This window comes from Echiichthys vipera (assembly GCF_963691815.1).
Source record: "Echiichthys vipera genome assembly, chromosome: 18".
NCBI classification, from domain to species: Eukaryota; Metazoa; Chordata; class Actinopteri; order Perciformes; family Trachinidae; genus Echiichthys; species Echiichthys vipera.
Genome location: NC_139843.1, coordinates 8,601,734 through 8,627,672, shown reverse-complemented (window position 1 = coordinate 8,627,672; position 25,939 = coordinate 8,601,734). Strand labels below are relative to the sequence as shown.

Here is a 25,939-nt window from a genome sequence, read left to right as displayed (position 1 = left end):
ACCTGGAGGGCAGCTCTGGAAGGCAGGAAGAAAGGAGGATTCACAGAGAGTGAAAAGACTGTCAATGATGTTGTGATCCTGTTTGCCACTCACAACCAGCCACCCACCAAGACTTGATTATATATATATATATTTTTTTAAAAGCAGTGCTTGTGGGCTTACGGGTGATCTGATTTGACATACTCTCTTAAAGAATGTGCTGTTAAAAGAACGCTGGTTGGAAACCTCATAACTCCACTACTTTAGATAAGTCGTGTGGTCCTGGGGGTCTCAAAACATTTCGATGAGGCGTCATTGAAATGGTTGAAATAAGTATTAACCTTGTTTTTGTTGTAGTAGTATAATGTTGTGAAGGTAAGGTGTATTACAAGACTGGTGTAATTTAAGCCCCTTTCACACATGCACTGCAAATGATCTAAACATTAAGGTACCTGGATGAGCTACGATGAATGCAAATTTCCAAACAATGAACCCCGGGTACTCCGGTTTCCTCCCACAATCCAAAGACATGCATGTGTTAGGTTTATTGATGACTCTAAAAATTGCCCGTAGGTGTGAATGGTTGTCTGTCTCTGTTCGTCTCTATGTGCCCTGCGATAGACTGGCGTCCTGTCCAGGGTGTACCCCGCCTCACGGCCGATGTCAGCTGGGATCGGCTCCAGCCCCCCCGCAACCCCGACCCCGGGATAAGCGGTTGAAGATGAATGAATGAACTGACTTTACACTGCCAGCGTCCTAGTATAAAGTCTTACAATATATTAAAGTTTTATTATGAACCTACAGTAAAAAGTTAAAAAGCACACACTTCATGTCGCTCCATAGATATTTGGAAATATGCCTGACAAATGATCTGTGCACAATCATTTCAATGCACACAGCCAGTGCTTCTCAAGCCTAAGCTTTTTGGCATTGTCAGCAACAAAGAACAGCCTGACCTTTTACATGGCTTTCTTACTGTGCTGCTTTGTTAATGCAGTGACAGTTGTCTACCCTCTTTCTTGTCTGTGGTTTGAGTGTTAAATTCTGCAGTAATGAGAGTAATACAAAGCTTTACAAAGGAACCACAGGAGAGTCATGAAACATGGTTTGCTGCTTCCGGATGCATGGGTATTTGTTTGCCCACATGCCTGTGTAGGTTAGAAGCCTTACATTAATCTCCCATTCCCATACATACTCAAAGAGCTTTGGTGTAAATGCCAAACACACCACCTTCAGTGTACTGCTTGGAGTGTGTTTTGTATCTGCTTGACAAAAAGCCTTTGCCAATTCAAGTAATATTGTTTTGCCCACGGAGTGCATTGCAAATGAGTGGCTTTGATCCCCTCAGCTGGCCTTTAAATTGTTGCATTGCAAATGAGTGGCTTTGATCCCCTCAGCTGGCCTTTAAATTGTGTCTCCTTAGGTGCGATAACATCCAGTGTGATTTCTCTCAACATGGTTTTATCAAAGTCATTATCAAGACACAACAGGGCAGCTTAGTGTTAGGGAAAAGTATCCATCAACTGGACCTACTACATTCGAGCCCTAAGTGGATGTATTCAAATCAGTTGAATCCTTTTTCACTGGACGAAAAAAAAAAAACCAAACTCCCACTAACATCTGGCTTTATTAAGGAAATACACATTTTTGATCATCACCCATAGTTGTCCATGCACCTAAAGTTTGGAAATAGGGAGCGCTGCTGAAACTAAAGTACTTGATATTATTTACATTCTCAGTGTGTTATATTTTTACACTATTAGATTCATATTTTAGTTGCATTAACAACTGCATTTTGTTAGTGCAAATCCAATTTTGCATATCTAAGTATCTCAAACTTGTACAGTTTATGCCGGATGTCAAATAAGTATCACTTCAGATGCTTCATTGGAGACCCAATGAATATGCAGAAGCTCATTTCTGTGTTTCTTCTCCGAACGTAAGTGACATGTTTGCTCTAACAGCCGCTAAATGCTCCTATCACTTTAAAAGCCCAATTACTCCTGTCTTTGGATCAACCTTGTGTCAAATCAAATGGGCCCATTTCATGACTGTATTTCTGATGTGCATTTAATGTGGCATTCAAATCAAAGCGTTGATGCACACTTCAATCACCAGTGACTACATCGGCACCCATGGCTTCAATGTTAACGGTTTAGACTGTTTTAATTGCTTCGTGATTTTTCTGATACCTTTGAAAATGCTTCATTATCTCCTCTGTTTCATCCAGAACTTCGCCAACACACTGACTCCAGTGCAGAAAATGGGAGTTTTCCTGCTCACTAGTTTGGATTACTGTCTGAATCATCCTCCGTTGCCTCATTAGTAATCTGTTCACCTCTTTGCAAACTTTTGGCCTGGATGAAAAGCAGCCGTTTGCTGTCATTGTTACATCTCAGATATCTGTCCTCATGGGCTGTCTGAAGCTCTTCAGCTCTGACACTGGCATTACACTGCCTGGTGCTTCCAAGTCAAAGTGACTTTTTCATAGCGTTCTCTTGACAGATGGGGCCCTCACTGCCCTATGGGGTCATTCAGAATTAACATATTTTATTTTCTACAGTCCCATACACATTAAATGCCGCTCAGCCTTGCACCCATTTTTTTCCTGTTGTCAATCACGATACTGCAACAAAAAAATCCCCCTGGGACTCAAAAAGAATTTTCTCCATAGGCCCCCACTGTAAAAGAGAACGAGTTGTTGACGGGACACCTCCAACTGCAAACAAGGTCCATTATGACTCTTTCGATTCTTTAATTTTTAACCCATTGACTTTTTCTAATTGTTAAAATGACCTTGAGCCCAGAAGAAACTACTTAAAAAATGTTGTCACCATCCTAATGTAAAATCTATAGTACATGCAAGATCCCAACTCAGAAATGCATATCTAAAGTAATCTTTTACTTCAGTTTTCTGCACAAAAATGCAGCAAAAGTCTTCTGCATGCCTTCTGGGTTTCTCTCTAACTTTAAAGAGATATGCAGTTAGTTTTTTAATAATTTACTGTATATACTTAAAGTTATAATCCGTAAGATTTGAGATACATTGTTTCTTGCGGCCTCTTTTGCGGTAAGATGTAATTGCAGGCGAGCCTCTGGCATCTCATCTCCCAGAGTTCCTTTCCTCAGCCTCTTTTGTGCTTTCAGAGCCCTCCATCTTGTCAAGGCTTTGCCAATTTTGATCCTCTTTTTCCCACGTTAGCGGTCGCTATGCTTCTTGATTATAGCCCCTCTGTTTTGCTTTGGACCGGAAGTTAAACAGTCTTCTTTCTCTGTCTGTTGATCCACCAAAGTGAGTCAGCAGTAATGAAATGGACCTGCGCCAGTCAGACACACAGAGCCTGACACAGAAGTTGAAAGTTCCCGATTTCCGATTACATTGAAATGCGGCATACGCTTCAGTGACATGCTCCACCTGGGCAGACCAGCTGCTGACTTAAAATGCGTCACTAAGAGAGCCCTGCATTTGAATTTTGTGCGGGAAAGTCGCCACAGACACTCAAATGCTATATATGTTATTTTTTTAATGGTTTTACAACTAAAACAACCTCAAATGTATCATCTTAAAAGATGATTTTAAGGACTTCAGTTTTATAAGACCTAAAGAAAATTTGTATCTGTTGTAAAGAATGTACTCTGGCACCATCATCCCAACTTGATTTAAGAGCTCTTTAAAATGGTTGAAATGTTAAAGTGGAGTAAGGAAGTCAATTCTTTGCAAATGGCAAGGTCTGACAAATGAGAGCAGCACTGCCTCAACCCAGTATATAGTTATTTTTGAGTCATTAGAGCTTCCCTTAACTTCTTGGGTTGGACTGCTCAGTATAAATTGTTAGAGTCTAGTGTATCTGCAAATCAATGATTAACTTTATCGATAAAATTGGGTTGAAAATATATTGACGCATGAAATGATCTAATATTAGATCAGGTGCCTGAAATAAAGATAATCTAATTTAATAAATTGGTCTGATTATGAAGGTTTTTGACCTTGCCTTATCTTCGAGCACAGGCAGATACGCCAGCTATTACAGCAACAGTATGCAAATGGATTGTGATCATTATCAGGGAATGCTCTCTGAACTCAATTAGCAAGTATGATCTGCTGATAACTTTTCATTAGCATAAAGGCTAGGTGTCTGCGGTGCACATCATCTGATAGTGCTGGGGTTTGTGTACCACGGCTGCAGGAAGTTTTCTGGTTTAAATAAAATGTAAAATGCAACTCCTCTGTTGTCTGTGTTGAAATTTAAATGCACAGCACAACCATCAATCAGCGGTAATGGGGTGCTTTTTCTGACATTGACAGTTTGATGGAGCATATTTATCATAATGATGCCATGTGTATACAGTATCAGGCTCTAATGTGGATGAGGTGCTATGCTGCTCTTCTACTGCCTAATTAAAAAGTTAAAAGATCTCCAAGTTATGGTTTTTGTGTCCTTGAGCAGAAAATGTGTCTGTGTGTGTGTGTGTGTGTGTGGGGGGGGGGGGGGGGTGATTTGAGGAGTAGAGCTACCTTGATTTCCCTGCTGAACTTTAGAGGCAAAGACAGAAAGGTGTAAATGGGCAGGCTGTTTTTTCTATTACACAGTTCTAGGATATCCCCAGAAATGCTTGATGCTTTAACTGAAGGCATAAAGCAAACATTAAATCTGTTGGTTAAGTATTTGATGACATTTAAAGCAGCATCTTGAGTTTCTCCGTCATTAGGATTTTGCTTGCCATTGTGAAGGAGTCATTAAGAACTGGGTTGTCTTTGTCTCTACCTCTACATCTCTATCTTATTTTCCCTCTGCAGCATAATGACCATCCATCACAGATGTTTCACAGGCAGCCAAGCATTCTCCCCCTGGCATTTGGCTTGGTTAATAATACAAGCTTAAAAGAGCATTGGCACCACTGAATGTATAACATGCAGTTAAAGCTGGGGCAGGCTATTTTTCTGGAAAAGGCAAAAAAAAAAAAAAGCCCTCATGAATTTGAAAATACAGCTCTCCTTCTGCAACTCCTCCCTCTTTGCCCTAAGCCCCTCCCTCCATACAGAAGTCTGTACATGTACTAGTTATTAATTTAAATCATCTGTCGTAAAGCAGCAATTCTATGAGACTTCTTTGTAAACTTGTGGGCCTGTAAAGTTATTTGAAATGAGTAAAACTGTGAGCTAGGTAAACATGAACTGCCGAGAGCCTGTGGCTACAGTTAGCAGTGGAAAACGGAGCCAAGAGGAGGTTCAGAAGTCTAGTTTTCTCTCAGATCAATATGCTGAAAGGTTATTATGGATTTTTGCACAATGACGTCCCAAAATATTACCTACCCCAGCTTTAATGTACACTATGCAGACAATCCTTATTTACACTCTTATCACTGTCTGTGCACATACTATATACAGCAATTCATTAAATTAAAAGATGTTACAGTGATTCCTCTTGGGCTATCTCAAATATATATTATATTTAATCACATAATTTAGAATGTCATACTTTTAAGTCCACATCAACAGATATTCCAAAATTCAAGAAATTATGTCTGAATGCCTTTAATCTTGTTTGAAATGGTCTTTTTAAAATGTCTTAGTCAGAGCCCACTGTGAGGGGAAGTATATTCTATTTTCATCCGCCTCATTAAGTTTTTCACTTTAATTAATGGCAGGATGTGCTCACAGAGGAGCTGTCCTGTCTGTTCGTTAAAGCCCATTATAGGTCTGAGCTCAGGCAGGCTGCTTGTTTCAAATAGGCTTTTAGGTAATGGAGTTTACATTGTAGTGTGAACTGAAACATGAGGGCGAGGGACTCATAAAACATGTTTATGGAAAGCAGCTCACGTTAGCGTACAGATTCTGCCGATCAGTCATGTAGAGAGCACAGGAGACTTCATCTGCCAGCATTATCGACCAATTGTAGTGGGACCATGGAGGAGTGACGCTATTGGGAAGGGAGATCAAGCAGAAATGGTTGATTACAGCTGCATTTTGCCTGTTGAGTCATATTTAGCCAGAAGCTGTGAAGAGTATTGATCTCACTTTTTTTCCTCAGCAGTGAGAGCTGTGTGCTGCCTTGGTGATATAGAGGTAGAACTGTAGCGCTATTGGTGATTATATTGAGTTCAGTTGGACTCGTCTCACCCTTCACCTATATACTAGCTTCTGTCAATGTTGACAATTGAATTCAGATAGAGTTGAGGGAACACTGCGCCTTTAGCCTATGATTAGTGATGTTTCATCTGAGATTTAGGTTTTGTAGGTCAGTAGTTGTGCCTGTGGTTGTCCCTTTAGATACACAATAAAGATGAGACCCATCCTTTTTCATATTTTCCATTGATTTTTCACTGGAAAATATTGATTTATTTCTCTGTCCCGATGCACCTCAAAATTATTGTTTCCTTCTGCAAGAACTCTTACAAACTTATTTCCACACGGGTTTTGGTACTGTTTGTTTTTTTTTAAGTCCAATATTTGGTATTCATTTATTTGTATTTATTTTTATTTAACAGGGACAACGCACAATACATTTTTTGCACCTGGTATGCAGGAGCTGATTTTGGTCTGTGGTTCCTTAGTGGATGTTACCAGTGATAAACAGGTGGACACAGTAACATTTTAAATAGTATCAAACCGTTAATAACAGTCTGTTAAAAACTAGGCTTTAGTTAGCATCTAGCCTCCACAGCATCTGCAAACAAAAACAATAAAAATCGAATGTCCTCCCGCCTGTAAGACTGGCCAATGCAGCTCAGTGGTTGCTGATCTCAGTGTTGCACATTTTTTTCATTGGTCAACTGTTAAATATAAAACAATATTTTGTGTAAATTTAACCACATTAAAAAGCAGTAATATTTCTCAGCCCACAGGTGCAGCAGATAGAAACATTTTAGCATTAGTCTGTTGTTAATTGTATCAACTATATGGACATGTTCACAGTTGCAGAAAATTGAGTGAGGTGTGCGGAGGGGGAGCCTGTGCTCGTGCACACAGGATGGTGGTAATAGGTTGTCTGAGTGCTTAGGAGATGGGAGGGGGCTCTCCCACTCTGAGGCCAGAGAGCCAGAGAAATGGACTTCTAATGGCTTATCCAGAGGTGTTCAATGACAGTTAACCTTTCCAGCTAATGATTAAGGTGACTCTTAATATGTATCACACATTGGCCCTAGATAGCATTTAGTCAGCAATAGAGATAAATGTGGGACATGAATATTGTATGTATTGCTTTAAAATACCCTGGAGTCAATAGCATTGGCGTCAGCTATGGTTATTCCTATTCAAGGTCAGTTAGATGGGACAGTGAGGGAAACCCCAGCCCTGTCTCTACGCCAAAGAAATGTAAACTCTCCGGGTACCCTTACTGGCACACAGCTTAAACATGAAGCAAGAGACTCCAAGTTGATTTGTGAGGAATTGCTGATTCCCACAATGAGGCCCAGTTCAAGTAGTTTAACTTGGGTCATGACAAAGGGGGGGAGGCTCTCTTGGAGCTGGCTGTGCAGCAGATGTCTGCTCACCTGCCAGTGTCAGTTACGTTACATCTTCATTTAGCTTTATTGCCCACTATGAATCCCTGATGCAATCCACTTAAGTGGCATAACAGTTGTCCTTGTTTCACCTTGCCAATTTTTATCAAGCACATTCTGTTGCCTCTTCATATGCTCCCTTGGGCAATCATTTGTTTATTGATTAGTAGTTGTGTGAAAAATGCTCACACCAACTGAAGCAGGAATTGATGATGAGAAACTATGAGAATCTGGTCTTAGTTAAATAAAGTTAGCCGAGTTATTGAATATGCTGTACGAGACATTTTTTCTTCTACACTCATGATAAGGCTTTTTTATTTTTACATCAGTGGGTAATTCTTAGAGATTAGTACACACATTGTTGTATGGCTGGTTCCATCAGGGAATGAAGTTAAATAGCGATTGGGCCTCTGACTCTGTAAGTAGCAATCATAATTCCCCTCTAAAAGCTTCATGCCACTTAAGTTATTAACATTTAATTCTGCAACATCAGAGTGGATTAACCCATCAGACAGTGTCATCATTAAGATCTATTCATGGCATCTTTTCCGGGAGTACCCCGAACCCCTTCTGTACCTCAGTCTGCCAAAGAGAAAGATAAAACCAGTGTCTCACCTCTTTTCTCTCGGCGCTACATTTTTCACAAAGGCAAACATTCTCTTCTTGTCTCGCTTTACAGCTTTTAAACTTCTGTTCAGTCTACCAATTAATGAGTTCATATTTGGCGATTCCGACTCAAGTAGACTCAAGTAGTAGTATTGCCCTTTCCCTAGCCATGCCTAAGAAAAACATTTCTACTTCTTTGTGTTTTTGTTCTGAGCATAGCGATCCACATTGCTAGGAAATTATACATGAACATTACCATCCATACATAGTGACAAAATTAATACATATCTTCATTTTTAATCTTCAATTTATATTTATTCTATATTTATATTTTATTAAAAAATAATAGTTTGTTTTTCATTCAAATGACTGAAATGGCTCAATGATTAAATTGTCAAATCATATTTTACTTTGTGAGTTGATACAACTGAAAGAAATGATTCTGTTAAATGAGAATCTGATATTGTCTCAATGTCAGTGAAAGACAGAATGCAATAATACAATTTTGAATTATTTCACAATGGATTTGACTTCACTTGGACTTTAAGTGTGTCATCTGCTTTTGTAACTATAATAAACATATATTATATACATTTGAGTATATGATTGGAACAAGAGTATGGAGGCCATTTCATATTGTGTGTAGCATTTTCTGTAACTTCACTTTTTGCTCAAATATGGCACATTTGTGAGCATTTCCTCTGCAGGTTGTTACATGACGACCAAAAGAGTTTCAGTAGGAATGCATGACTAAAGAGACCTTTTTAAGCCCATGTTAGTAGAAACTATTAACTGTAAGTACCTTTATTTTAAGGTGGAAAAGAACCTGTTTCATCAGATAGAAGACTAAATCCATACACTCTCTTGTTTTCCAGAGTGTTCCTGCGGGCCATTAATCAGTATGCAGCAGTGTTGAACAAGAAATTCCTGGATCAAACCAACTTTGAGCTGCAGGTAAGAGCTAAACCTTTGAAAGACATTTTTTTTTGTAAACAACCTTGAAACCAGCCACCGACCTTCCTGAAGACGACATTCTAACTTACTAAGTAACTATTAGTATTTTTAACAGCAGCTTTGGAAATTATTAGGATGTCATTTTTTAAGTATTCACCTCACTGCAGTTTAATGGTCCAGATGCAGCATTGTTGGACCTTTTGAATAGAAAAAAAGATTTCTGAAGGCAGTAGACATAAAAATTGTTGAGCGGGAACATCAATTACTGTGTAATGGCCAGCAATTTGACGTGCATGTGAATATTTTAACCCCCCCAAGAACTGAGCCACTTCTTTTCTTTGCTTTTTAAACGTCTGACATATGGAAGAAAGTTAATGTTGTCACCAACTTAACTGCTGAGCTTTTAAAGCCTTTAAAGAGTAATTATTTTAACAGTGCTTTAGTGTGACTTATAACTCCCTTTATGGTGTTTGAATAAAGTGTTGGATTTTCTTCTCTTTTACTTTAAAATAGCTCAGTGGTATGAAGATAATTTATCTGATTAGAATCAAATGGTCTTTTACGGCCATTTTTACTCTGTAGCAGAGTTGCAACCTTTGGTGTTGAAAAATTAAGCAAACGCAGTACAAAAAAAAAAAAACAGTAGTTCCATGAATGGCCACTTAACAGCGGAAATAATAGGTTGAATTTTATTCAATTCATAATTATATTATGCTTTAAATTATGCATTACTTTTTCGTTTAACCGGATGCCCACACTGAGCTTCACAACGGCTTTTCACACTTTGGGATATCATGGAGACTATGTCCATGATTAATACAGTCTATGATTGGGACTTAAACAGTCTCAAAAGGAAGTGTGTGCTCTTCCTGCTTTGAAAACTCATAAAGCGACTTTATATCTAGTGCATGAATGAACTTTTTGCAGTGAAAAAGGTGCCTAAATTAGCGCTCCTTTTTGCTGCTCTCATTCTTTGATTGAGAGGGTGCTCTGGAGACCAGTGGCCTTAATCACCGACCTCTCCAACCACCGGGACAGCTTCCCGACACACATCGCATCTAAACCTTTTGATTGAATGAAGCTATAAAGGGTTCCAGCACGCACAGAGTGATGTGGTACTGAATTACGTTGTTGTAAAACTGCTTTTTGACTGTGAGTTAAATGTTATTATTTTAACACTACGCTCTTCGTCCGCCTTCATGTGGGTCAGCTGTGGAACAACTACTTTCACTTGGCTGTAGCCTTCCTCACCCAGGAGTCATTGCAGCTGGAGAATTTCTCAAGCGACAAAAGAGCAAAGATCTTCCAAAAGTGAGTATGAATGTTCTCTCAATCCACAGGGCCTCCTCATTACGCACCAATGCAGCCCCAATTTCCCTCCGCTGTATAAGCAGGCTTTATATAATTCATCACACAGTGGCTCACAGGGATACCCAGCACACCATGGCTCCAGTGGAGGCTGCTCTAGTTGTTCACCCTTCTGAACAAAGCAGAACAGCTTCAGAGTAACTCCAGGGGTTATGGAGAGCACATCATGTACTCAAATCCCAGGTATCAGACAAAGTTGGGAATCCCTTCTGGAAGTGTACACATGTCTTTGGTTTCTCCTCAAAGCATCTCCTACATGCCTTTTTCCATTGTTATTCTCTCAACAGGTAAAGGGGAGAACATTTCATATCACAGCGCAGAGTGTTTTAATGGCTGAAATTCATAACATAGAGGATTTACCTGTATATTGCTTCTGAAAATATAAGACCCAACCCCCCTTTCAGTTTGGAAAGGGGTTTAGTTTCTCGCTCATCCACTGTCTGTGTCTACAAAAAGTCATTCATCTACATTAGTATTTCTCATAGAGTCTGGTAATGCAGCCAAACGTGCAAATGCTTTCTAGGCAGACGTGGAGTATATTGGCTCTCATCTTCATTTGGAGGAGCTTTTGTCACTAAAGCATTCATCACACTGGCCCATGCCTGGCAGCGAGGCTCCTCGTTGGTCGGTGCTTTATTATCAGACCTGATAAGCGCCCACACAAACAGCCAAACACAGCAAACAAGACTTTCCGAGCCACCCCCACCCTGCTTTCCTCGACTTGTCAGCCTTCCCTGAAAGAAACAGCTGTTTGATTCACATACACAAGAACAGCCATTCCTGGCGTAAGCACAGAAAGGCGCTGATCCCTGTCATGCTATTACCAGACTGTTTATTTGATATTCCCAAATATAACATTCAAATGCAACCAGGTACTGTAGCTTCCAGAGCGACTGAAGATACTCTGTATGGTTTTCTGATTTATCTTTCACCTACTCTTTCTACCTCAACCCGCCCACTTCCCTTTCTGTCTCTGTGTCTGTCTCCCTTCACCTACAACTCACCTTTTGTCTTTTACCTCTCCATCTCTGCATCCAGTCTCCCTGTGTGCTGGCGCATGAACTGTCAGTTCTCCCTGCAATACCAATTATTGTGCCTCGCTTTGGAGCAGGGAACAGAGGGGTGAAATCAGAGTTGTGTAGAGCGTGGCTCTTTAGCATCAGCTTTTCTCCTGCGCCACACGTCTCCCAGTGCTGTTGGTGAAATTCTGGTCCATTACTGGTCTCTGTGTGCTTGTCTGTCTCTGGATCAGGAGGACCGACAACAGTCTAAAATGTCTTTATAGGCATGTTCTGCGTGGCCTGATTTAGTAGGAGAAATGCATCTGTGTGTTACCATGTTCTTCAAGACCTCAGCAACAACTGTGATGAACACACAATGTTATCATACAGACAAAAATCAGCCACAATGATGAGATCAAAGTTTTGATAACCTGGTATTTTTATGTATCTGTTCATTGAGAAGGACGTCCTATGTCAAGATAACAGGGTTAGTAAACAGTAGGAAGCAGCATGCTGGCCAGTGGAAATGTTACGTTGATAACAACTTGTTACTGTCTTTTAAACTGCTGCCAAAGTTTGAGCACTGCTTGCATAGAGACATGGAATTTGTGGCTGTATTGTACCGTGCTGTTAACAGGGAGAACATTAGTGTGCCATTAGGGGGTCATGTTTCTATCACTGCCAATTGGCGCTGGAGCCGATAAATACCTTTGACTACTGCAGTGTTACTTGTCCTGGGAATGAATTCTGATTTTAATCTTTCTCACTGAAGACAAAGACAGAATTTAGTGGATGATAGTGGGGCAAATAGGCAAATAGAGAGCTGGATAAATGAGCATGCAGCAGTGTCATTGTCATGATATTGGAAAATGAATGATGAGGAGAGGACATGTCATATTGTCAGGTTTTGTGAGTATCGCGAACTTGCTTGGCTTCAGGCTTTGATCACATCTCATCTGTTCTTACAGGCGACTGATTGTCAATCTCTTGTTTATGTTTTGTTCTCTCTGGCTCTTTCTGACACTCCGTGTTTCTTTCCTCCATCACTTTGTTTCCATCACCTCATGCCTTCACATACATTTCCTCCTTCCTCCTCCCAATCTTGGTCTTCGCTCCCTGACCCAGTGGCATTACACAGCACAAGCTGCTGAGAGCTTGAGATCCACTCACTACTCAGCGCTGTCCCTCTGTTATTCTTAAACCAACCACTTCCCGCCCCATAGCTGACAGGTATGTGTTGTAGGTCCTGACAGCCGACAGTCATAGCTGCCTGTCTCGCTGCCTTCAGGAGTGTGACAGAACAGCACCCTGCATCTGCCTAAGCTGAGATGAGGACATGATGCCTCCTGAGTAGTCATCCGCACACCCATATGTAGAGACACACCTGCATGCTTCCACCGCTACACATGCACGCTCTCACGTTGCACGCTCTCACGTTGCACACTAAGGTGTGGATGAGCCAAAACAGTCAGAAGATGGAATACATAATGCATGCAGCTTTGAAGCAATTTATAGAGGCTGGCAACTTTTTATACTTTATCATCTTACCAACACAATGCTTAAATATCAATCCCTGGGCAACACTTCAGCCTTTGAAAACCAAATGCTGTATAGTTTTTTGACCCAGCCAGACTACAAAGAAGTGACGGAGCTTCTCAGTGAAGGATTCTTTCAATGCTCTTCTCCTCTCTGTCAAAATACATTAGCGTGTCTTTGTACAATATTGGCAAAACAATCAATTGGGTTTCAGAATTCTATGAGAGTTCCCGGGTGCTCAGAAATGTCACTTTGTGTGTAAGAGGCTTTGATTGTATATTAATTAGAGGTCAGGAGAGGTTGTGTTGTGCATTTACTTTAAACTATCATCTTTGTTCTTCCCTACAATGTCATGCCAAGGTGTCATGACATCAGTGTGCTAGGAAGAGGAGACAGAGGCACCACTGTGCCTACATCAGTCACTCAGTGTGAGAGTCTGATGTCAAACAGGCCTGATTCCTGCAGCGCCACCAGCTGGAGAAGACAAGAGACTGGAGGGAGGGAAAAAGTTATTGATGACTCTGACACCACTAACTTCAATGCCCCTCCAAACAGTGTCAGATATTTTATATGTGTTGCAAATAAGACAAGAGATAAGAAGGACTTACAGTAATTGTCATCCATCTATATACAGTGCAGTTCAATATTTAGCAGAATTAAATAGTTTTCCTGGTCCCGGTTTAAAACAAAAGAATGAACTAATGAAAATAAAATGCAAACAACAAGATACAAGACAAAGTACAGAGATATAGTGCAATAACAAAAATGTACTACAATCATAGAAAAATATACAAGTAGTGCAATATAAATACAGCTAGTGTAAATCTTATGTGTTATAATTTATGAATTATGAATCATTTACCATTGAAATACAAAAGTGTCCAGATTTGAAAAATGACAGGCCGTTCGGATATAATCTGAAGCCAGTTAGCTAGCTTTTGTACATGGTTGTAAGTAAGTTACAAGTAACGCTTTTCCAGGTGATCTGTAATTTTACAGCATTTTTAAATTTTTAATCTCAATGAACAGTGAGTAAGATGACATGGCAGTTAAGAAAGATTTATCCAGCGACTTTGCACGCAACTTCTATTTGAGCTGTCTGATTAGCCAACCATATGGCTTGGTTGAGTGCAGAGACTGTGACAGTTTCGCACTGCTTAAAAACAGAACCACAATATTGCGGTTCAGTGCAGTTATTCCCCACAGTGAGCCAGCAGTGAAATTACATCTAAATACTTCTCAGCATGCAATGGTGCGGTACAAGTGTGCTATAGGGTAAATAGGGTAAAAACTGAAGAAAAAAAACAGAAATGGCTCTCTCAGGACTGCTATCTCCATTGTGTCCTCTACATTCTTGATCTTAAAACAATTTCAGGCTTGAACTTACCCTCTTTTCTTATCCATCGTTCAATCGGTTTTCAAATAACTAAATCCATTACTTTAGTTTCATGCGACCGTTTTCACTGAACCGGTTTCATGTTCTGCTTCTCTGCCCACTGTTTCCACTCCCGTTAGTCCCTCCATCATTCACTGTCTGTCTGTCCCTCTTTGTTCTTTCGACTTCCCTATTTGTCCTTTCTATGACCTCTGCCTGTGTGGCAGGCTGGGAGATGGGCTCCAAGCTTCCGTGGAGATTGGTTCACGAACTAGACATGGCAGAGCTGATCAGCTTATGTCAGTATGGGAGTGATCCTTCCAGCTTCTTTTGCAAATCTTTGTTTTATATAAGGGCTCTTGACACCCCAAATCTACCTCAAAGAACTTGTACCAATAAAGACCTGCCCAGCCTTGTGTCTTCTGTCCTCCGTTAAATACACAGAGCAGAAGACAGGCCACAGCTGATAGCCTGCTGAATGCCAGCATGTGTGTTTTTTGTAAACGTGCAAGAGTGGTTATAACTCATAAGTATGCATTTTTATTAAGAACATCAAAGAAAGACAAAACAAACTATCTTACCTTGGTCAGGCCATTGTGACTCTGTTCAGACAGTCTCATTATTTGCTTGTGTCATTCAGGCATAGATGGGAAGGACATTAAGAAACTCCTCTCTATTTATTTATTATTTTTTTAGCTCAGGAACAGGAAACACACATAACTGTAATACAGTATAGTCTTTAGCTTGGTCACTGCACATATGGACCTCCGTCAGAGCAAAGCAGCACTCTGAGAGCCATGAAATACATTTTTAACTCTGTGATGCCAAAAATAAAATAAGATATGTCTGATGTACAAATAACTATATAGCAAGATTGTTACTTCACTTCCTTACACTGCATCCACTGTGTTTCAGATGTCCACTGGGGGCTTTAAAGAAGCAGCCTGGTATACAGCATCAATATGTATTTTTTGTTTAGCTCATTATTTTACTTCAATTCAGCCCGGTTCGCTTGTTCATATTATAAGGCTAGGGTTACAATGGTAAGTCTCATGTAATTTAAATAGTGGTGTCTTGTAATTCAATGTAGGATGGGCCATAACTGTAGTTTCAACATGTACTTTCTACCATGAAGTGTTTAATTTTACACATATTTCAGCTCATAAATAGTACCATTGGTAAATATGGATACATTATAAGTACAATACAGTATAAGTTTCTTGTTTCTAAGCAAAAGTTATGGGGGAAACAATTTCTTTCAGGATTTATTTCCTGACATATTTAGTCTGCCAGCAATACATTTATTTTCCTTCTCTAAAGCACAAAGATGATGTCCTACCATCAAGTGTTTCATTTTGGAAATATTTCAGATCATAACTAGTAACATTGGTAAATATGTAAAAGTTTCTTCTTTCCTAGCAAAAGGGGGATACAAATGATTTCAGACTGCAATTTCTGGGATTTCCAGTCTGCCACAAAATGTATCCCCTCTGTAGAATTCAACCATCCGGTGTTTTTTGGCAGTTTTTCAAGCCTTTTAAAACAGAAGGGTCATTTTATCGTCTTGTCAATGATTTGACTATAGTTAACATTTGATCCTATTTGTGTTTCAGGTACCAGGACATGAGAAGACAAATTGGCTTTGAAATCCGGGACATGTGGTACAATCTAGGTGAGTCAACCGACTCCTTGTGTATTTCACTTGCACCCAAAGACAATTGTTAGTAAACGGCAGCAACTGAGATGTGTTTAAGTTTTTCTCAATTCCTATTTCTGATTATTATATGACTAATGGCTCTCACACTCTAAACAAGTCAACTCAGCCAAAAAAACCCAGCTAAATATAGACAGTCGTGTATTAATTAGCTTTGTGTTGACTGTCTGATGAGAGACTCAGCTGTCAATTCTCAATGGAATGAGAGTGTGGTACAGGGATTGTGGTGTTAAATGTGGGCACCTGTGCCTCCCTTAAAGCTTCCTCATAAGCTACACCATCGTATCCCTTAATTAGAGCTTTTCACCAGATTAGGTTGACTCATGCACTGTTTTTAATGAGCTTCTTGCTATTTTTTACCTGAGGTGTTTGGGTTGAAGTTATTTATTGCGTGATTGCAACGGAAAATTCTGATGAGAGACGAGCCAGATTATTTATTTGTTTGGAGCAGCTAATTTTAAATATCAAGCACATTAAGGATTATTCATGCCCTGTTAGGATCAACATTTTGTTCTTGAAACTGAAATGGAAGTCTACAAATTAGTCATGTAGTCTGCTTTGCATTTTTCTGTAAATATCATTTTTCCTCTCTCAAGGGCCCCACAAGATAAAATTCATTCCAGAGATGGTGGGTCCTATCCTGGAGATGACGCTAGTTCCTGAGATCGAGTTGCGAAAGGCAACCATCCCCATCTTCTTTGACATGATGCAGTGCGAGTTCCACTTCACATGCAGCTTCCAGCGGGTGCGTCCTTTGAAACATAAGAGCAAAAGGACTGTAACAGAAAGACTTTATGAAAAGTAGTGGGTGTTGGTGTGGAAATCTGAGGAGGAGAAAAGAGTAACTGAAAAAAAGTTTCATAGCCACAAGCTTCTTTGTAATTCTGCAAATCTCATTTTGTTGTGCTCCGATTATCAACAGCCATGGTAAGTAGAACTTAATGTTATGCCCTGTTACAGTGCAAAATTAAGCCTTTCTGCATGAGGAAATCCATTTGGTTACAGCTGTTCAACCATAAGATGTCTCTAGCAGTTTTCAGCTTTGTGATGTTTATGTGGGCACTCGCATATTGTACTGTTATCAAAGTGTAAAGCAGCACAGTGGCTTCACGTGTCTGCTGGCCCTTCTAGTCATGTGTAAAGCAGTTTTCTTATATGAACTCTGGGAAGAGACACTTCAAACAATGTCCGTACCTGATTCTTTGGTCAAAGATTCACTTTTTAACACACGTAGCACACAACAGGAGATTGTTTGTGTCAGACGCATTCTTACTAACTGGAAATACTCTGGTTTAGGCGAGGGGTGGCGCTGGGTAGAGCTGGCAGGAGGCCGGATGTGATGTAGATTACACTTTGATCACGTAGCCTATTTGTAATTTGGTCATTAACAACCAAGTCTCTTGCCGTTCCTTGAATTTGTCTGATGATTTCAGCATCTGCCCTTACCTACAGAAGTTGTTCTTTTCCACCCTCTGATGTTTGTTTTCTCCTGCTTTCTCGCCAGCTGCGTTGTAGAAATGCAATCAACATGTCCAATCACTTGTTGTGAATTACTCGCACAGTAAGCTGTACCATTCTGGCCACTCAGTTTGACATTACACAGACTATACTAGGGAACTGGCAGGGTAAATTGTGTTTAATGTCCAACCTGGCTGACAAACACTTTTGTTCTCACATGTACATGTGTGGAAGGAGCTTTAAGACAGTGGTAGTTTGACCAACATCCCTCTCTGAAGAGCTGCTAATTAAGTCAATGTGTCACTCAGGAGCTAGTTCATGAAGGTGAATGCCATTTTTCATTCTTTCACTTGTGAAATGTTATTTTATTGTGAAATGTGATCAATTTCACTTTGGCCTGCTGTAAACCAGTAATATTCCCTTTCCTAGGTCTCTCTCCTTCTGTGTGTGCATGTATGTGTGTGAGTTGTAAATCCAGGGCTTAACAGAGCAGCATTTATATTTCTTCTTACTTGGCTGCACTCTCCTCTCCTGTTCTGTATTTGTGCCTAGCCAACACTTACGCAAATAAAGAAGTCAGTATAAATTGGTTTGTTTCAGCACAGTAAAAGCATTCTTTAATACAGCTGCTACATACAAATACTAGAGAAATAAGGTACATGCATCACTGTCAGAACCTACAGCAACAGCAGAGCAAAAGTAAAGGGGATGCGTCTTATGATGCAACCTTGTTCTGTGTTCTAACCAAAATGTATACAGATAATACAATGAGAGAGTAATGAACAGAAAACAATGGCTCACAACCAGCTGGGCTGCAAGAGAGGGACGATTAGAGTCAAAGCACAGATCCCCTCAGCCAAGCCTTGATGCAGAGCGAGAGTGAGACAGGGAGATGGCGTTAATGAATTGAAAAATTAGCTACACTGATTATTTACGCCTGCTCTGTCTAATTGCAGTTTGAGAACGAGATCATCACCAAGCTGGATCACGAGGTGGAGGGGGGGCGCGGAGACGAGCAGTACAAAGTTCTCTTTCAGAAAATGTAAGTGCTGATTAATGGGCAGGATTACACATGAGCCTCTGACAAGTTAGGTAATGCTAATTGCAACATGGCACTCCTCAAAATAATCAGTGTGCTGATGATCACACGGCTATCACAGCTTGCCACTGTGATATTGGCTTTCAGTGCGCAGTTGGATGCTAACTCTACTTTAATGGGCAAAAGAGATTGTTTTGCTGAAATCCTTGGAGGCAAAAGTCGATTTTTGACTGTTTTTAAACTGTCAAAGAACCTGCACATGCTTCACATTTGTTTTACTTTCTGCCCCTGACTTCTCTTCCTCCACATCCACCCCCCCTCCCCCAGCTTACTAGAGCACTGCAGGAAGCACAAGTATTTGGCCAAGACGGGCGAGAACTTCGTCACACTGGTGGTGCGTCTGCTGGAGAGGTTGCTGGACTACAGGACCATCATGCACGACGAGAACAAAGAAAACCGCATGAGCTGCACTGTTAACGTGCTTGTAAGCTTGGTTTCTTTGTTTCTGAATGCACAGTAATGATTGACATTTATAAATCACTTTAACAGTAGTTATCAACAAGGTATATATTATATAACACTGAGGCATTGTTCATAGGCTATTGTTGTGAATAAAGTGACCATAGTGACACACACAAGAACCAATAACAGGTGTCCAAGTCACAGTGTGTTAAGATGTTATCACAGAGCAGCTCTCCTCTGTGAAGTGACATTTCATAATGTGGCAATGAAATTTCAATTTTGTATCATGTGACTGCTGGCATTGAAAAGACAACAGGCCTATAGTTTATATTCAGCATTCAGTGCTGCAGCGTTTCCACTGCATGGCTCAAGTCAACTCAGCTCGCTCTTTTTTAGTTTTCCATCAGAAAAAGTTGTGGATAATACCTTGTACTGAGTCGATAGTTGAATGTAGAACTGCAGACCACTGATTGGTCAGAGAGCATTGATACTAGCGCGACACAGGACATCCTGCACAAGCTCGCCATTCCCACCAGCTACCATCAATTGTGATTCTGATGACAGCCGATTGGTCGGAGCTGATTCTTCACATCTTCCTGCTGCAAGCCAGAACACTGTTATTGATTCATATTTAAAAAAATAAATTTTCACTCTGCCAAAGTATTATTTTTAAAAGATTATAGAAATAATCTGCAGTTCAGTGATTTCTAGAGTTAAGCATAGTAAGCATGATACACTGAACTTTTGTATGCAGTACTGGAAATCTATGAACCCCTTTAAGTCCATGTTAATGTTCTGTCTTTTTATTTTATGTAGAACTTTTACAAGGAGATAGACAGAGAGGAGATGTACATCAGGTAAGTCTTATCTGAAACATTTTCAAATTTTTGGACGTCCAATCCTTTTTGAGGCATTTTACACACACCATTATTGTATTTATATACAGTACATTAGGAGACTTGGTGCTGTGACATTCAGTTAATGTACATTTTTACCTGCCACAAACGTATTGCTGTACATTTTGGCCCTTTCCTCCCCAGCCACATGTCCCCAGAGATTGAGAATGTGATATAAGATTTTGCTAAAATACATTTCCATTTGCACAATCTCACCAGTCAGAGTTTTCCATCTGCCTGTCAAGCTTTATTCGAGGTAAAAGAGGTTGTCAAGACGAATCAGTCCAGCGGAGTTAACTTTCTGTCTATTGTTAAAGTGTGAGAGTCCCACCCAGACGTGACCCATAAATCATTGCTTTTTCCTGCCAGGTACCTGTACAAGCTGTGTGACCTCCACAAAGAGTGCGACAACTACACTGAGGCTGCCTACACTCTGCTGTTGCACGCAAAACTGCTCAAGGTACACAGAAACCAACAGCAAATATATTTAGAAGCACGCTCTCATAAATACTTCAAACAGCACCCAAATACACTGTTAAGCTATTGTCAAGCAGATGGCATTTAACCTCGAGCATTACACAAGTGTGTATCTGTGAATTTGAATGTGTACCGGATTTAGAGCGATAAGGCCACATCCCTTTAATCCCAGCATGGCATGAGATGGCTGCTAAGAGGGCGGACTTGCTGAGCAGCATCTTTTTCACCTTGCGTAGTCGATGCAAATCACAGCTAGTATCTGATCCTTCCTGGAAAAAAAAGGCTAATACATAGTTTAAAGCAGAGGATAAAGAAGAAGCAGCAGCCGCCACCTGAGGTGCTTCAAGATAAAAGTGTACTTTTACTGTCCTCTTTGTCAGCTGGAAACCAAGAATCCTCTACTATAAATCACATGGTTCAGTGCAAGGCATCTCAGGTTTAAGGTGGAAAATATGTCAGGTTTCTATCACAGTTTTAGTGCGATACCCTAGATTAGAAACAGAAATATTTATATATCATGAAGCATGTCTCTTAAGCTCCCACCTATTTGGTAATATAGGCCTGCTTTAGGTCTCAAAAGTTTCTACTTTGACAAAAATATATCACATCCGCACATAGAGCTCCTCACACAAACTGCTGCAGTTTCTATACCCAGTCGGGGTTTGGTATACCCTGAATTTTGAGTTGTTCCTTTATTCAAAATGGTTGCACCCAACATTGCATCCGTATTTGCATAAATAGCTGGCTGCATCAGCCTTTGTACAGGTCCCGACAAGGGAGAGCAGGCTGTGACTGAATCACATTTTCCTCGCTGAGCAGTCACAGTAGCATTTGCAGGAGTTGTTTTTCCTATTATTATTTTAATTCCGCTCATCTCTCAGCAGCTGTGCCGTTCCTGATCGTACCTTCAGAGAGGGGCTCACTACTATATTGTGGAAATTGGTTAATTTAGTTCCACCAGAGTCTGGATAAGTCCTTTCTTCTCCAATAAGCTGTCCCGTGTAATCTCTGAAGTCACTGTCCTCCTTTTGTATTCACACACAAGCACGTGCAAACAAGCTTGAATGATGGATGCATAATTCTGCATCCAACAGCAGTTATCAATTAAAACTGGCTCCTGATGGAACAATTAGTCCCTCAGTAGATTTCCTGCAGTGGTATAATAATGGTTGATGAATTCACAGCCCTTTGTGTATTGTCAGAGATGTATCAGCACTTTAGTTCTGTCGATGCAGGGTCACCATCCATCCATGAATAAATAGAGATCCTTTTTACCCTGTAAATGCTGCAGTTCAGCTATAAAGGAATCAATAACCTGTTCCAAAGTCTCCCAGCATCTCTCTCCCCATGCCACAGCAACAATGTGTCGAGCAATTACTTTTTCACCCATCTCCATTACAGGATATGCAAATTCCTTGGCTTTGCTATTCAAATGTGGCCCTCCTCACACAAAACTTGGTCCAACTTTCATAGAGATCTTAACTCCTCAGGTTACTCATAACACCACAGAATCCCAATTAAAATTGACTGGTAATGAATCAGTCCTGGCAGCATGCATAGGATTATTCTTCCTCGAAATAGAGGCCAATCAGGTTGTCCATCTCCCTGTTAGCCAAGCTGCTCTAGCTTGTCAGAAACCTCATTATTCTCCTTGCTGGGTGGAGAAAAGGCATGATGGAGTACACGGTCAGCATAAAAGGATGCCTCCGGGGTCTTTTTGCGTCACTCTTACTTGTATGCCATTCTGTAAAAAAAAATCAAGCAGGATTTGTAATGAATAAGATTACGCTGCTGCATGACTCTGTTGTATCTGACATTTATTGTTAGTACAAGCAAAAGTGATGCGTCTATTTGATCCCACAGCTCCACTTCACTGGACTGGCTTTCAGTGGGCTAGCCAACTTGAACACTGTTTGTGTTGTGGGCATACTTTTGCTAAATACTATAACCGATATATCGGTTTGCCTATATTTCCAGTCGATATTGGCTTAACAAAGACATATTGGTGTCACCGTTTATGATGTTTGGGGTCATTTAGAAATAGTGTCATATAACTATTTATTTTATTTTTTATTTATTCTTAATTTAAAGGTTCATTAATGGACTAATACTGAACATGCAGCTCTAGTGGGCTTTTTATTTTATTATTATATGTGTTCATTGCTACAATTGACTGACATGCATGTATAATGTTAGGTATAATGTTTAATATTCTTTAATGAAGTTATTTTTTTAGAAGCCTTCTCAGCACATATAATAAAGTTATATCGGTGCACAGTTCACATAGAAAACGTCTATTTTCAAATCAAATTAAGGAATTTTCCCCCTCTATAATAGTTATCAGCCTCAAAATCCTCATATCTGTGGGGTTCTAATAAGCAGCACATAAAGCCATGTATTGTACTGTTGCTCTCTCTAAGCCATTCAATATGTATCGATGCATGTTTCATTGCCCCTGTCTCAAGTTCGCCTGTCTCAAAGCTGCCCTGCCAGAGTGCAGGGCAGCTTTAGAAAGAATTCCACATCCATCTCATCCATTTGCATTGGCTATAACTCAGTGATTGATTTCTTGTCACCTGCTCCCCTTTTGCTCTGTATCGTATTGCACAGTGTTGACCCCAATGCTAACTTGTCCTCTGTAGTGGTCAGACGAACAATGTGCAGCCCACCTGACCCAGAGAGACGGCTACCAGGCCACCACTCAAGGACAGCTGAAGGACCAGCTCTACCAGCAAATTATCAATTACTTCGACAAGGGCAAGGTAAGGGACACGCATGCATTCTGGCACACACATATGCAGAAGAGTGGTCATAATCATGAGAAATCCTGGACTCTGAGGATGCTGTTTTTAGATGCTGCCATCTATGTTAAATACCTCTTCTGGCATGAGACGGCAGGTTTTGAAGAAGTTTCATGTTCCTTTTCTAGACAACGGGGATTGTAAATAATCTTCTTTTAGCTGATGCTCTTATGGACGAAGGCACATATCAGACCGCACAAGCATTTATGTGGCTCTTTTGTTTTGTCCCCTACCTTTCATAAAACCTTTCCTCGCTGCTTTCTCTTTTCTCTCATGTACTAGAATACGGGTAGAATAGCCCTCTATTGGGATGTGAAGTGCCGTCCGTTCGTATGTACCTCGGATTAAGCTTAATGTCTTAGTTGCATCGGACCCTATTAGTGTGCAAATCTTCGATGGTCTTCATATTTTATTCCAGAGGAGAAAAATGTTTTTTTAGGCTGTAAACTAAGCTTGGAATGGGTCTGCCGCCAGAGCTTCTCAGAGACGATGTCCCAAAGATGTGCATGTGTCATCAATGTTGGAGAGCAGCTGCCACTCTTGGTTCTTTAGCCAACCGTCAATCAGCAAGAAATGGCCAGGGAGACAACAAATTAGAAAAGCTTTGGCAAAGCATACACAAACAAACACACCAGAGGGTTCAGGGAGTGTTACAGTGGCTGTAAGAATACATCAACACTCCAGAGAGGGAGGAATCAGCTGAGGACAAGAGTGTCATCAGAGTCATCCAGAAAGCAGTCCCAGATGGTCTCGCCACCGCCACTTTTACTGATGGCAGGCTGATCTGAGCAGCAGTCTGGACTCAGTCCACCTCCAGCCTGGCCCAGATCACTTCAGCACAATATAGTCTGTCAGGAAGCCACTTAGAAGCCTTTCAACATGTTAGAGTAGCTCCCATCGTTCTGTGACACCACTCCACTGCATTGGAGTCTGGAGGCATATGCAGCACTATGATAAATGTGTTTCACCCAAAGAGGATGGCATCTAGATTTTAGTGCTTTAAATTGAAGAATATTAAAAAAGGCTTAAATTGAATACCATTGACTGTGAGCAATAATCTGTTTTATTCCACTGGCTGATCTCTGCCTGAATTTTGATAATTAATGTTATTTACTAACTGTCTCTGTTTGTGTGCCCACTAGATGTGGGAGGAGGCAATCATTTTGGGAAAGGAACTGGCTGAACAGTACGAGAATGAAATGTTTGACTTTGAACAGCTCAGTGCATCCTTGGTAAGTGATATAATTTAAGTATATGGACTATTACTACTCTAAAATTAGACATTTAGAGCACATTGACCTTAGTTTGAAGAGGGAGAAAGAAGGCTGTGTTGTGTTTTTATTTTTATTTATTTTACCAGGAATGCCTCATTGACATTCAAATATGTTTTTTTCAAGATCATTATGGTCTAGATAGGCAAAAGCAAGATACAAGAGATGTCAACAACATGTCACAAGATCGGAAGTAAACAGAAATGAAATCACCAGTGAGGATCATACAAAAGAAAAAGTGTTTTTCCTAAAGATTTCCATCATATCTCCCAACAGAGGAAGCAAGCCCAGTTCTATGAGAACATAGTGAAGGTAATCCGGCCCAAACCAGACTACTTTGCTGTGGGCTATTACGGCATGGGCTTCCCCTCCTTCCTACGCGTGAGTACTCACATCTCCTTCAACTCTCAGCACCCTGCACATAATACTGCACAGGTTTTCGTTGTTTTGTTGGGACTCACTTAATCAACACCCCCCCTGGTCTGGTTTTCACTTACAGTTCACTTACTCACTTGCGGAAAGCAAACTGTGAATCATAAACTGCTGTTGAATGTGTGGCCTATAGAGAAGAGCCAGAGTAATGTGGTTGCTCTATAGAGAGGGAAAAGTGGGTCTCTTGGAAAAAGACAGATATCTGTGAATTAAAACACTTTCTCTCCACCGTAGCCTCTTCCTCTTCCATACACGCTCTCTCAACTCCTTTACCCTTCCTCCTTTCTACCTGTTATCTGTCTGTTTTTAAGCATGTACTATATCAGTCACTCTGTCTGCTGGTCAGTTGGTCAACCCTAAAATTTGACTGTTTGACTGACTGTTGAGCGCAGATGATAAACAACCAGGTTTGTCTGTTCAAAAGGCCAATCACGCCTCAAACCCTGCCTTTAATTTCCTCACCTAAACTTAAGCTGAACACCCTTTTCTCCACGCCATGAGTGCCTGCACAACAAAAACGTGCTCCTAATACAAAATGAGAGGAAGGGCAGCAGTCACGTTGTAAATTGATTTTGGTGGCTGCTGAATCGTGGGTTAAACAGTAATCCCAAAGCATTCAGACCTACACTTGTTAAGATGGAGCTTTACTTTCAAAGTTCTTGCAGGTGGTGGGGCCATACAGTGGAAGCCATTCTGATTTGTAAAATGACCAGCAGAAGTTGGCCATTAATCATTCTGAATATGAATCGAGATACATATGAAAACTGAATAAACACCTCCAAGTCCATTTAGAACCCCTACTCAATAAGCGTGGCTGCTTAACCTGAACTGATGTGTATTTCCACTTTGAAATGTCCTGGCTGGCTTTGTGCCAGTCGAATCACAGCTTATTACAAATTTAGTATGTGTTTAGAAAACGTCTGATATCTCCTCACCGGCTTATTCTGTCTAGTGTATAGTGTGTAAGGTGCTACTGTGTGCATATCAGACCTTTCTGCGCTCCATCTGTGAAGGGTCTCCTGCTCTGTCCACATATCACTTTTTATTTAAATGGGAAATGAAAATTG

General features: G+C 40.5%; 1 protein-coding gene across 2 annotated transcripts in view; it reads left to right on the top strand.

Annotated features, from left to right (window-relative positions):
* The window catches only part of dock1 (dedicator of cytokinesis 1), a 178,449-nt gene that overhangs the window by 126,037 nt on the left and 26,473 nt on the right, over nucleotides 1-25,939 (top strand). For both annotated transcript variants that reach the window (XM_083932897.1, XM_083932896.1), the window contains exons 30-40: nucleotides 8,964-9,042; nucleotides 10,253-10,353; nucleotides 15,936-15,994; nucleotides 16,633-16,781; nucleotides 18,451-18,536; nucleotides 18,861-19,017; nucleotides 19,812-19,852; nucleotides 20,261-20,351; nucleotides 23,011-23,130; nucleotides 24,312-24,401; nucleotides 24,717-24,821. In XM_083932897.1, coding sequence (XP_083789023.1) covers nucleotides 8,964-9,042; nucleotides 10,253-10,353; nucleotides 15,936-15,994; nucleotides 16,633-16,781; nucleotides 18,451-18,536; nucleotides 18,861-19,017; nucleotides 19,812-19,852; nucleotides 20,261-20,351; nucleotides 23,011-23,130; nucleotides 24,312-24,401; nucleotides 24,717-24,821 — 1,078 coding nt within the window. The remainder of the gene's footprint in view (nucleotides 1-8,963; nucleotides 9,043-10,252; nucleotides 10,354-15,935; nucleotides 15,995-16,632; nucleotides 16,782-18,450; nucleotides 18,537-18,860; nucleotides 19,018-19,811; nucleotides 19,853-20,260; nucleotides 20,352-23,010; nucleotides 23,131-24,311; nucleotides 24,402-24,716; nucleotides 24,822-25,939) is intronic.